Genomic DNA, 10,964 nt, shown 5'->3' with positions numbered 1-10,964 from the left:
GTTTCTCTCGGTTTGCTGGATGATGAGAATTCCCTGGGGCACTTGTCAAAAATTAAAATCCCCAGAGTCCTCCCCGAGCTCACTGTGTCAGCGTCTCCGTCTCCTTGGGGAGGGGTCTGGGAGGCTGAAGTTTTAGACAAGTGCCCCATGCAACTCTCAGCAGCAGCAAGGCAGAGACAGGCAAAGCTCAGGCCCAGGAAGCTGCAGGGTCTCAGACTCCCAAGAGGAGTGATGTCTTCAGCAGCACTAGGGATGCCAACTGACTTCTCGGTGGGGACTCTGGTAGGGTGCATACATCCATCACAAAGTGACATCCTTCACTGTTCTCAGGGAAAGGCCTTTTTGATTGGCAAAGCAAAACTGTAGTTCAGACTCGCTCCTTAACAGGAAAACTAGATGTAACCATCGTGAAAGCAATCAGATACTGAAACTGGACAGAAGGGTGAGAATCTTGTAGCTTGTCACCATGGCTAACAATGCAATGGAGAAAACCCGTAACTAAGCACAAAAATAGCCTGGAGCTCCCAGGGAGAGCCGCCTACTTGGGACAATGCATGATGGGTAACCCCCCACTGATGGTATGAGGTCAGATCCAGGTCCCTGGGAGACCTGAAACAGCCGTCAAAGGGACGTGGGTTCCAGAGGAGGGCCGCTGGAGCACGCCAGAGTCCGGAGGTCTCATTCCAACTCGGCCTCCATCTGCTCTGTGTCTGAGCACTGGGACTTATTCCTTTCCCATTGGCAAATGGCATTGGCATACTCCACCACCAGCTTATCCATCCACGTCAGTGGCTCGGGGAACAGCACAGAGCCCTCGAAGAAGCCCAGGTGGCCCCCATGCAGAGGCAGCACAAACATGACATTCTCCCGTTTCTCTGTAGGGGGAAAGGCAGCAGAATTACAACATCCTATTAGCTCCAAGCTTGGGTTGCCCTGAGCATTCCCCAGAGGCACCCAAGTGGGTATCCAGCCTCTGTGTATTGTGCCGTCTTTTCTCAAGATGGCAGGCAAATCAGCAAGATCTCAAAAGTTTGGTGTAGAATGGCTACCAAAAGGGTTGGGGACACGGCTCAACAGCAGAACAGTGCCCCAGCATATGACACCCCTCAGAGTTCAGTCTCCAGCACTGCCAAGATAAATCAAACCCAGTTCAGACAATGGGTATCGGCTCCAGAAATCCTTAGAACACACATTTAAAGCTCTATAAACCCAAGCTGCATCCTGACCCCCACATGACTGATTAAGTTAAAATCTCAGGGCTGAAAGAGAGGAGGTAAAGGGTGTGGGGGGAGCCAACACTGTGCTGGTGGTGCTGCAGTGCCCTATCTGACTGGCTATGCTACCCAACTTTGTGTGCCTCGACTAGACTATTCAGGATATCTTGCTGAAATGCAGATTCTGATTAGCTGACTCCAAGGGTGGGAAAGCTCAGAGGCTGGGGGAGTCGCAGCACTAAAGAGTGCTATTCATCAGAGAAAAAGGAGAACTCGACTCAACACAGTCAGGACTTTCTTGAGCCCAGCATCAGTCTTCAGGCTGCAAGCTGCAAGATGTGTTAAAAATGCCCAGGCTCCTGGTGTCATGTGCTAAATGGATGAGAGCAGAGGGCACGAAGCTGGACCTTGGGTCCATATTTGGGTTGGTCTCCATGGCTACAGGAGAGGTGTGTAGAAGATGCAGCCAAGTTCAACAGGGGAGGGAGTAGGGTGCAGTGGACACGAGGAGGGGAAGTGGAGATGGGTTGGGGGGATGGTGGACATGGGTTGGGGGGCAGCAGACATGGCTCTGTTCTTGCCTCACTCCCTCCATTCTTCCTCCTAGTTGCTATTTTGTACACTTCTGTGGGACAGCATTAGTCCTGTGGATGTTATTTTTGGTCCAGAAGGAGATAAGTGTTGTTGCACGTGGCTGAGTGGGCCATGCTGTGGTGTGCTGGGAGTCCGTGGGTAGCTGGGGGTTGACAGGAGATAGCTTCTATCAAGTAAAGGGCTCCCCCACGAGGTCTTTCTCCTGAGCAGGACAGAAGCGCCACCGTAAGGCGGAAGTCCTTCTTCTGCAATCTTATCTGCTCTTGCAGCCTGGGTCAGGGGTAGGAAGCAGTTCTTCCTTGAGGCTACTGTATTTACAAGGGGAAATGTAATCACAGAGGAAGATGGGAGATGGCATCCTGGAGATCGGGGATCAGCAACAGGAACCCCCAGCCTTCCCTGGAGAACGGTCCCTCTCTGCCTTCCCTGCAGTGTTGATCACAGGACAGCCTGAGTCTGCACAGCATTTTCATGAGCAGTGTTCTCTGCCATTTCTGTTGCTTACGTCCTCTATAGCAGATGGAGAGGCTGTCATCAGAGGCAGCAGAATTGGCTTTGTTTTGTTTTACTGTTTAGGACAGATTTTAGTTCTAAATATCTCTTTAACTCAGGCTCTCCAGTCCTGAGACAACACTGCTACAGAATACTCTCCTGGTGATGGGCATCAAGGGTGGCCCTGTCTCCTGCACCAGGAAGGAACCCTAGAAGGTGCTACCCGGGGCCCTTTGCACCCTAGGACTGTGTCATGAGCTGCCCCTCTCCACATGCTGACAGGAAGTGAAGGTGACAGAGTCTACAGTAGTAACCTGTTGCATGGCTAGGGAATCAGTGGAAAGAGACTTACCTGAGAGAGACTTTGGAATGGTTAGAAGGCTTTCGTGCACCAAGGGGTCATCAGCTGCGTTAACCAGCATGAGAGGCACGTATATCTGCAGCAAGAAGGTAAACTAGAGTTAAATGCCTACCCCTTACCAGACATGGCCTTGAAGCAGAGGGAAATGCTCACATTTCAGCTTGCTGGATTAGAGCCTTAGGGATGCTCCACTGTCATGGGCAGTGAGCAGTGACAGGTCTGCAGTGATCACCACCGGGCAGCAGGCACAGGAGCAAAGCTGCCAGTGCCCAGACCTGTGTGCTCAGGGGAGACAGGGTAGTACTCAGCGACACTCACAGAATTTCTGATTATCTTCAGTTTTTCAGATTAGCCATGCCCCTCAAAAAAAAAAAAAAAAGGCCAAATCAAGGTGTATGTGTGTTCGTCCATCCATCCATCCATCCATCCATCTATCTATCTATCTCCTTCAGCTTATATTATAAAAAAGAAAAGTGAAGTGCACTCCACTAGTGGGAAAGGAGACCTTCTAGAAGAATCTTAAAGATGCAAACAGAGTGGGAACTAGATATGCATACTCTTAATCTCAGTGCTTGGGAGATGGAGGCAAAAGAATTGTGAGTTCAAGGCCAGCCTGGGGTGGGCATAAATATATGCCCTATTAAAAAAACAAAACAAAACAAAACACCACCAAGTGTTAGAGATGTGGCTTAGTGCAGAGTCCTTCCCTAGCAGACAGAAGTCCCTAGGTTCAATACCTGTTTCAGCCAAACTGCACACACAAATAGGAGTGGTGGGGGATATCAGGGAGCTCTTGGCAGGACTGTGCTCAACGCACAGTGTGAAAAACTGGTAACAGAGCCTCCTGTTGGTGTAGGGTGTACACAGTGCTGACGGGGCACACAGACCATCCTGAAGTGTCATCCCCACATAGTGACTACCTATGCTGTCCTAGAACTCTGGTGTTTTAAGAGCCTGGGTTAGTGAAAATGACTCAGGAGGACAGCCACAGAGCTGAGAGTCGGAGGCCAAACCAACAGGTGGACACTGTAAATGAGCTGCTGGAGGAATGGCTCAGCGGTTAAGAGCACTAACCGCTCTTCCAGAGGTCCTGAGTTCAATCCCAGCAACCACATGGTGGCTCACAACCATCTGTAATGGGATCTGATGCCCTCTTCTGGTGTGTCTGAAGACAGTGACAGTGTACTCACATACATAAGACAAATAAGTCTTAAAAACAAAACAAACAAAAAAAAACCCTTAGTAAATACACAAGGTTTACTATAGCTTCTAAAAGAAATTATATTTATTGGTGTGTCTGTGTGCATGAGTGTGCTCATGCATGCAAGGTCAGAGGACAAATTGTGGAGTTAATTCTCTCTTCCACCATGGTTTTTGAACTTAGGACACCAGGCTTGGCAGCAAGCACCCACACCTGAGGAAGCTATCTTGCTGGCCTCCTCCTTTTTCTTTCGTGAGGCATGGTCTTGCTATGCAGTTCTCTCTGGCTGAGTGCTTGCTATGTACTCCAAGCTGGACTCAAACTCACAGCAACCCTCCTGCCTCAGCATGCTGAATGTTAGTTATTCTGGGTGTGTGCTCCTAAGCCTATTACATGTTCAGAAGGCATGCTCCTTATCTCTTTGATGCAGAGCTCCCCTAATTCATTCTGTGCTTGCCAGATCATGGCAGGAAGTGTGGGACGTCAGTCTGAGACGGCATGTTAATAAGATACATGTGGCCACAAGAAAGGGTCTAGGGTCTAGGGCGGAAAGAAACCCAGGAGGATCTCCCATGAAACCACATCAAAAAAACAGGCAATACTGTACTGTCAAAGGATGTCTGAGGGTGAACTGGATGCTGCAAACCACTTCACAGACCTGGGAGAAGCCTGCTCTGAGTGCAGCTCTGGGACCTAGACTATGGCAGTCACAGAGACTGACACAAGCGACAGTTCAGCTGATGTGATGCTGGAGCGATGCTTGGCAGGTCCTGGCTCTGCTCCCACCCCCAAACTTAGGAAAGGTAATGGTGACAGTGATTCTGAGAGGGGCTGTCACTTACCCTGTGCAGGTACCTCATGCAGCTCTCTTCCTCATAATATTCCTTCAGGGAGTTATAGCCGTGGAACTTTCTGGAACGCAAGAACACACAAAGGCAAAACATTTGTTACAAAATGGAGCTGATGACTCTCTGGTTTCCACACTAACTCAATGTAATGGCAGAATCCCCACGGGCAGTGACTTTACTGGGGTGAGGCTCCTGCCCTAAAATGTATGGAAGGGGCAGAGTTTAGAGTCAGGAGCGTGGGCTTAGGAACTGGATTCAAATCACTTTCTGGTTGGGTAATCTTAGGCAAATGCTCAAGTTTCCTGTGCCCTGGCTGACTCACTGTAAAGTGGATCAAAGACAGGATCTTCCTTAATGGTGCCACAGGCTTATAACATGGACTGGAGAAATCTAAGGTTGGGGCCTCCAGTCTCCAAAGGTGGACCTCTTTCAATTCAGGTTTCTGAGATATCCTGCCTCCCCCAGAGCTGTGGATCTCTTCCACTTCCAGCCTTCTTAGGTACCACAGTCTGCAAATGACCAGGAAGGCTCAGGCTAGACCATTAGGGAGCTCTGGTAGGGAAGAAGGCTGTGTGTAGAACACACCCAGGATGTGTGAATCTGTACTTCTTGGTCTCCCCAGGGCATTCCATTCCTCCAGTGTCGCTGGGACCACTCTGAGGATGATGCTAGATTGGTTTGATTATGGAACCATTAGCACTCGATACTACTAATGACGAAGACATTAACAAATTAAGAAACAAGAACTGAGGGACGTTTTCTTTTGGGCTTAAATTAAGAAGATGGATGGGAAATTTATATTAAATTAAAATTAGAGTACTTTTCCCCACTAACAGGCACCGCAGCAAGTCATATACTGTATCATAAGAGGGCTGGACATTGTTCATTTCTATCTTTTACATATACTAGCAATTCCATATTTCTATTTGCTTTGAAGAAAACATTAACTGACACCTTCAGGTTTCCCTGGTGCGAAAGGCTAGGAGAGTTTCATGAAGAAGGGAAGCAGAGATCTCCCAGCCTCCAGCCAATGGCTGCCTGTCGAGAGGACCTGCTTGTTTTAGGCTACATTTAAATGTATCAAGGAATTATAAGTGACAAGGTCTGAGACCAACTGTACAAGTGAAATTTTCTAACCCCCATTAGGAGATGCCAGCACCAGCAAAGGTGAGATCATAGGTGCCAGGGGTCCAGGCAGGAAATGAAGGGATGAGAGAAACGGGCGGGGACTGTGTCTTCCACTCAGAAGCATCCTCACCCCACTGCCACTCACAGAAAGTGGTTCTGTGTGTCATCTGAAACCTATAGGTCTCTTGTTCTATCATTGGTCATCTGCTTTGATAGAGACTCGGCCACTGAAGTCTGGATATGCATGCTTACCATGTACAAGAAATGCCTCCCTCCGCTGTAAAGGCAGATCTGGATGGCACTGACCTTGTCCTGTGTTGAGGCAGGACATACAATGTATAGGTGGAAACTACTAGGTGGGCACACTTCACCACCCAGTTCAAGCTACCACATGGGGTGCACGTATTCTTTTCCCACTTCCAAGAGATGAGAATTTCCCTATGATTTCCTTCCAAGTATTAGATACTTATTACAATAAAAAGAAGCCTCTGAAGCAAGTGGGGCAAGGCTGTAGTGCTGGGCAGAGGGGACGGCAGCCTCTGGCCTGGCCCTCCTTGGGGACCCACCTCATCACATTGTCATCAATCTGCATCAGGGATGTTGCTGTGTAGAGCCGGCTCAAGTCTGTGTCCTCCAGGCTCTGGGGTTTCTTAACATGGTCTCCAAAGAGAGCTTGTCTAGAACAAGGCAAGAAGAGAACAAAGCAGTGTAGATGAGAAGAAACCAGCATCACGGAGCCTGCTTCCCCGTCCACAGGCAGACCAGGAGTGCCCGTTGCCGTGGGACCAAGAAGTACAGTAAATCAGACATACAGCACTCCAGTTGGTTTTATTTTGGTTTTGGTTTTCTTGTGCTACTGGGGATTGAATCTGGAGTTTTATGCATGCTGGGCAAGCACTCCATTTTAGCCCCAGCTCTTTCTTATCTATCTATCTATCTATCTATCTATCTATCTATCTATCTATCTATCTAATCTAATCTAATCTACACACATGGTCTCCTGAAGTCAGGCTAACTTCAAACTCCCCACATAGCCAAGGCTGACCTTGGACTCCTGATCCTCTTGCCTTTACCTTCCCCACTCTGGGATTACAAGCATGCGCTGCCATGACTGCTTCCTTTGAGCCTGTAGAACATCCACAAGGATGAGACTGTATAGGAAAATGAACATCAAAGCCTTATTTTCCTTTCAGGGTACCAAGACCTGAAACTGAGGACTAGGCTTCAAGCTGGCACAGGGGAGGAAGCCCAGCAAGGGCCTTTTGGAAGAGTGATGGGCAGCAGGCCAAACATAGTCTAGCAACTGTACGTTACACTGATGGTGACACTGCCAACCGATGGCAGGTCCTTGTTCCCCTTATAAGCTGTTTGTATTGCTTAATAAGGAAGCTGTCCAGTAACCTCTTCATCATCTGGATAAGTCAGTAGCTCTCCACAGTGTTAGCCAAAAAGCTGTAAAGTGTCACCCTTAGTATCCCCGGACAACTAGTTCTAGAATATTCTTCAGAGTTCCAAATCTATGGACACTCTAGTATTGATATATTTGGAGGGTGGCGGCAGGATGGGATGGGATCTCTTTGTTATACAACCTGTTCTCAAACTCCTGGGCTTAAGCAGCCTTCCTGCATCAACTCTTTGAGTAGCTTGGACAACAAGAACTCATGCCACTATTCCTGGCTTTAGGATGTGTACGTAACTATGCCATCTCCTGTATGTTTAATCATCTCTAAGTTACTTGTAATACCTAACACACTGTGAATGGAATGGAAAGAGTTGTTAGACTAGACTAGGGTGTTTAGGGAATGAGGAAGGAACAAACTTTGAGATGTGAGAGTGATCAGGCTGGCTAGGCCAGTGACCTCCATCCCTCACTGCTCCATGTATATGTGTCTCTGTGGAAGCTTCATGCTTGGTCAAAGAGGGTGGCCTTCCCTAACAGAGGATGGTTTTCAGTCAAGGGTATAGAAGCAGCTATGCTCCCCTGCCAGAACCTCCAAACAAGCTCTCAAGAGAGAAGCCTGCACATGTTCGGCACAGACTAGGCCTTTGCAGGGTTGACTGGGATTCTGCTGCTGTTTGAACCTGTGCGTCTGTGGAGATAGAGGTGAGTCCAATACAGTGGTCATTTCTATGGAGAGGAATGTCCATGCAGGGCATGACGATAAAGGTAGGGATGACAATGGGCAGGGTGGACTTCCCTTCCAAGCTGGTGCTCCCAGTCATGCAGCAGGGGGAGGACTGAGTTTGCTTTGAGGTTTGGCTCGACAGTAGGAAATATTCATGCCAGAAATCCAGTGTTCTAGTATCCATTTATAACCCCTCTAAAAGGAGATCAACATCCTTCCTTAGGACTTACTTTTTCCCAAATAAGGTGGCAAAGGATGGAATTCATAACTTAGAGTTTCCCTAAGATTTCAGTTGTTTGTCTTTCTCTGGCAAACTAACTAACATGCCTTCCCAGTTTGTTACTAGTTGCATAATGAACCTTCAGGACTTTTCAGCAACACTCACCCCTCCAGCAAAGCAAATCTCCCCTAAGAGGACTCCCTGTCCATTTTAGAAGTACAGACGTAAGAACTCAAACTTGGCATCGGCAATCTAACTTCACCCCATCTGGCTAGAAAGCCTCAGAAAAATCCCCAGACGCACCGGAACTTCAGCTGGGCCGCACCCAGCTTAGTGTCCAGCGTGTGACTGATGTTCAAATCACAGGAGCTGAATGGGATTGTTGACTTTGCCATAGCACAGGGGACAGAGGGTTCTTTTTCTCAACCCACCTGACACAAGGACCCGAGGATATGCTTGGCAGCTTGTAGTCTGAGGGGCTGTGAGGAAGCCCCTCAGGTTCGGGCATTGAAGTCTGGATAAGTATGCCTACCATGTACAAGTAATGCCTCCCTCCGAGGACACTCAGCTTAGCCTGGAGTATGTGGCTAGGCCAGGCCAGACCATGTTGTTTTAAGCACTAGGGTGGAGGGAGCTTAAGAAGTGGACACAGGGGTGCCCGGCATGCAGAAGGTTCAGCAGGAGGACTGCCTGAGCTCAAGAGTTTGGGGCCAACTGAGTAAACACAGTGAGCTCACATCTAAAACACCTCTGGAGCCGTGCACAGAAGCATTCTGAGGAGGAAGGCCACCTAGACAGTGACAGGCCACCTCGGGACTGCTCCAACTGGGTGAAGACGTTATAAGAAGAGGTTCCTTGTCTCATCTTAGTGGGAGGCGCCAAGGTACCACCTGGGACAGAGAGAGGGAGGGTCCTATACCTGTGAGACAGGATGATCTTCTTCATGTTGTCAGCCATGAGGAAGTTGTAGAACCGGCGGCACTGGTCCCATTGCATGAAGGTCTCCTGGGCCCTGCAGGAACCACAGAAAGTTAGACTCCATGACGGGCATGAGGGGCTCTATGGGGAGTGCAGGCTGGCTTTGGCTCCCGTGTTGGATAACAGCTTTGATGTGTAGCATTCAAACATCCGGGGAGAAGTGAGAAGCCAAGGATCTCTCTGAAGATGACCCTGCAGGAGGCCTCCAAGGCCAGAAAGGCACAGCTGGTTGTTAGTAACACGCCTGACACCTTCCTGGCTTGCTGAGAATCTGCTCCAATAGATTAAAAAAAAAAAAGTGGGGATCATAAAGGTGTGTGTGATGTGTTCAAAAAAAAGAATAACACACTTTGGAGGTCAGAAGCCACTGTCATGTTTGTGACCCCTGCACTCTGCAGGTACTCTGCAGAAAGGCAAGCCAGGTCATCACTGGTGGACCACTATGAACACTCGCCTAATGCCTTTCTTCTTAACTATCAAGCCACAATCTGTTGCTGCTTGACTTGGCTCCTCCCATCATGACCTTCGACCCTTGTTGCTGCTTGATCCCGGTGAGAGTCCATGGCACTTCTCTGAGCTGCCACATCCCATGTGGCAGATGGCAGGCTTCAGCCAAAGGTCAATCATATACTAGAGAATCAGCCTCCCTCCCTCCTTACTGTACAGGGCTCATGTGACAATAGGCAACTGCGTGTATGTAACTCTTAGAGGTATCAGGGAAGGAGCCAAAAAAGAAGCACTTCACAGATCCTAGGTTCCTACTGCATTCAATCTTTCCTGCCTTACTTGAATCCCTTACTTTGGTAACTGTGCTGATCATCTACTGACAGCAGATGGCGCTATTGCTGCAAAATGCGAAGAAGCTTGTTCTTGTAAGATTGGGGCACTGAGCAGAAGGGAGGGAGGAAAGGAGAGGGAGGAAGAGAGGAGAGGACAAATTTGTCACAAGCTTCCTATTTATAAAGCCCAGTGCTCTGTGCACATTAGGTTAGCATTTACAGCAAGCTCCCTGCGCTGAAGTCAGGAAGGGAATCTAGTCGTTTCTAACACCAAAGATGACAGGATGCTGACCGTTGCACCAGCTGTCGGTAAAATCAAGGAGGGGACGCCACAACTCTAGGCCCTGCTCCCTCACGTCAGGTGGCAGGCTGTCTGTCCTCCTGAGTATCCTTTTCTTATCCAAGTGGCTGGGCAGGATAGATTCTGGCTAGCTCTGGTTCTATGTGACACGGGCTGGGAGTTGGATATTTCTCACTGGGCCAAGATAAAGGGAGTGTGGATTCAGCCATCTATGGGAAGGCTCCCACAGGCCAAGAGGCTAGCTGAGTCCTAGAATGCCAGAGCTTAGAGACTGCTCAGATCACCAAACCCAGTGACTGCTTAATGCGGGATCATCTACGAAAATGGGTCTTGAAGGCAGAGTCCCAGGCTTTACCAAATGAGAGTTTCCAGATGTAGGGCTCCGCCAGGCTGAGCTTCTTTCTAGCATGATCCCCCTCAAGCGATTCTTTTGTTTTAAACCGTCCTTATTATTGTTGTTGTGTTCAGGATGACGTGTGTGGGTGCGCATACCATGGCATACAGTGGAGGTCAGAGGTCAACTGCGCTTTGGTGATTAAACCTGGGTCATCAGACTTACCCAGCAAGCACCCCATCCACTGAGCCATTCTGCCAGTCACCCCAGTGATTCTCACTGAACCGAGACAGCCAATGGCTCACCAGACTGGCCTCTGGGATCCCCTGATCTAACCCACCCTCTTTAACTTTCCAGTCAACAGTAATGATGCTGCAGACAATTACAT

The 10,964-nt window shown here is 48.9% G+C and overlaps 1 protein-coding gene across 1 annotated transcript in view; it reads right to left on the bottom strand.

Annotated features, from left to right (window-relative positions):
• Positions 1–431: 431 nt before the first annotated feature.
• Abhd2 (abhydrolase domain containing 2) overlaps positions 432–10,964 on the bottom strand; it is an 81,317-nt gene continuing 70,784 nt past the window's right edge. The window contains exons 7-11 of the mRNA XM_031387058.1: positions 9,104–9,196; positions 6,405–6,515; positions 4,705–4,774; positions 2,653–2,737; positions 432–875 (exon numbers count right to left, since the gene is read on the bottom strand). Of these exons, the coding sequence (XP_031242918.1) occupies positions 679–875; positions 2,653–2,737; positions 4,705–4,774; positions 6,405–6,515; positions 9,104–9,196 (556 nt within the window). The 3' untranslated portion in view covers positions 432–678. The remainder of the gene's footprint in view (positions 876–2,652; positions 2,738–4,704; positions 4,775–6,404; positions 6,516–9,103; positions 9,197–10,964) is intronic.

The sequence above is a fragment of the Mastomys coucha genome, unplaced genomic scaffold, assembly GCF_008632895.1.
Source record: "Mastomys coucha isolate ucsf_1 unplaced genomic scaffold, UCSF_Mcou_1 pScaffold21, whole genome shotgun sequence".
Taxonomy (NCBI): Eukaryota; Metazoa; Chordata; class Mammalia; order Rodentia; family Muridae; genus Mastomys; species Mastomys coucha.
Note: the sequence above shows the minus strand (reverse complement) of the source record. Positions and strands in the feature narration are given on the sequence as shown.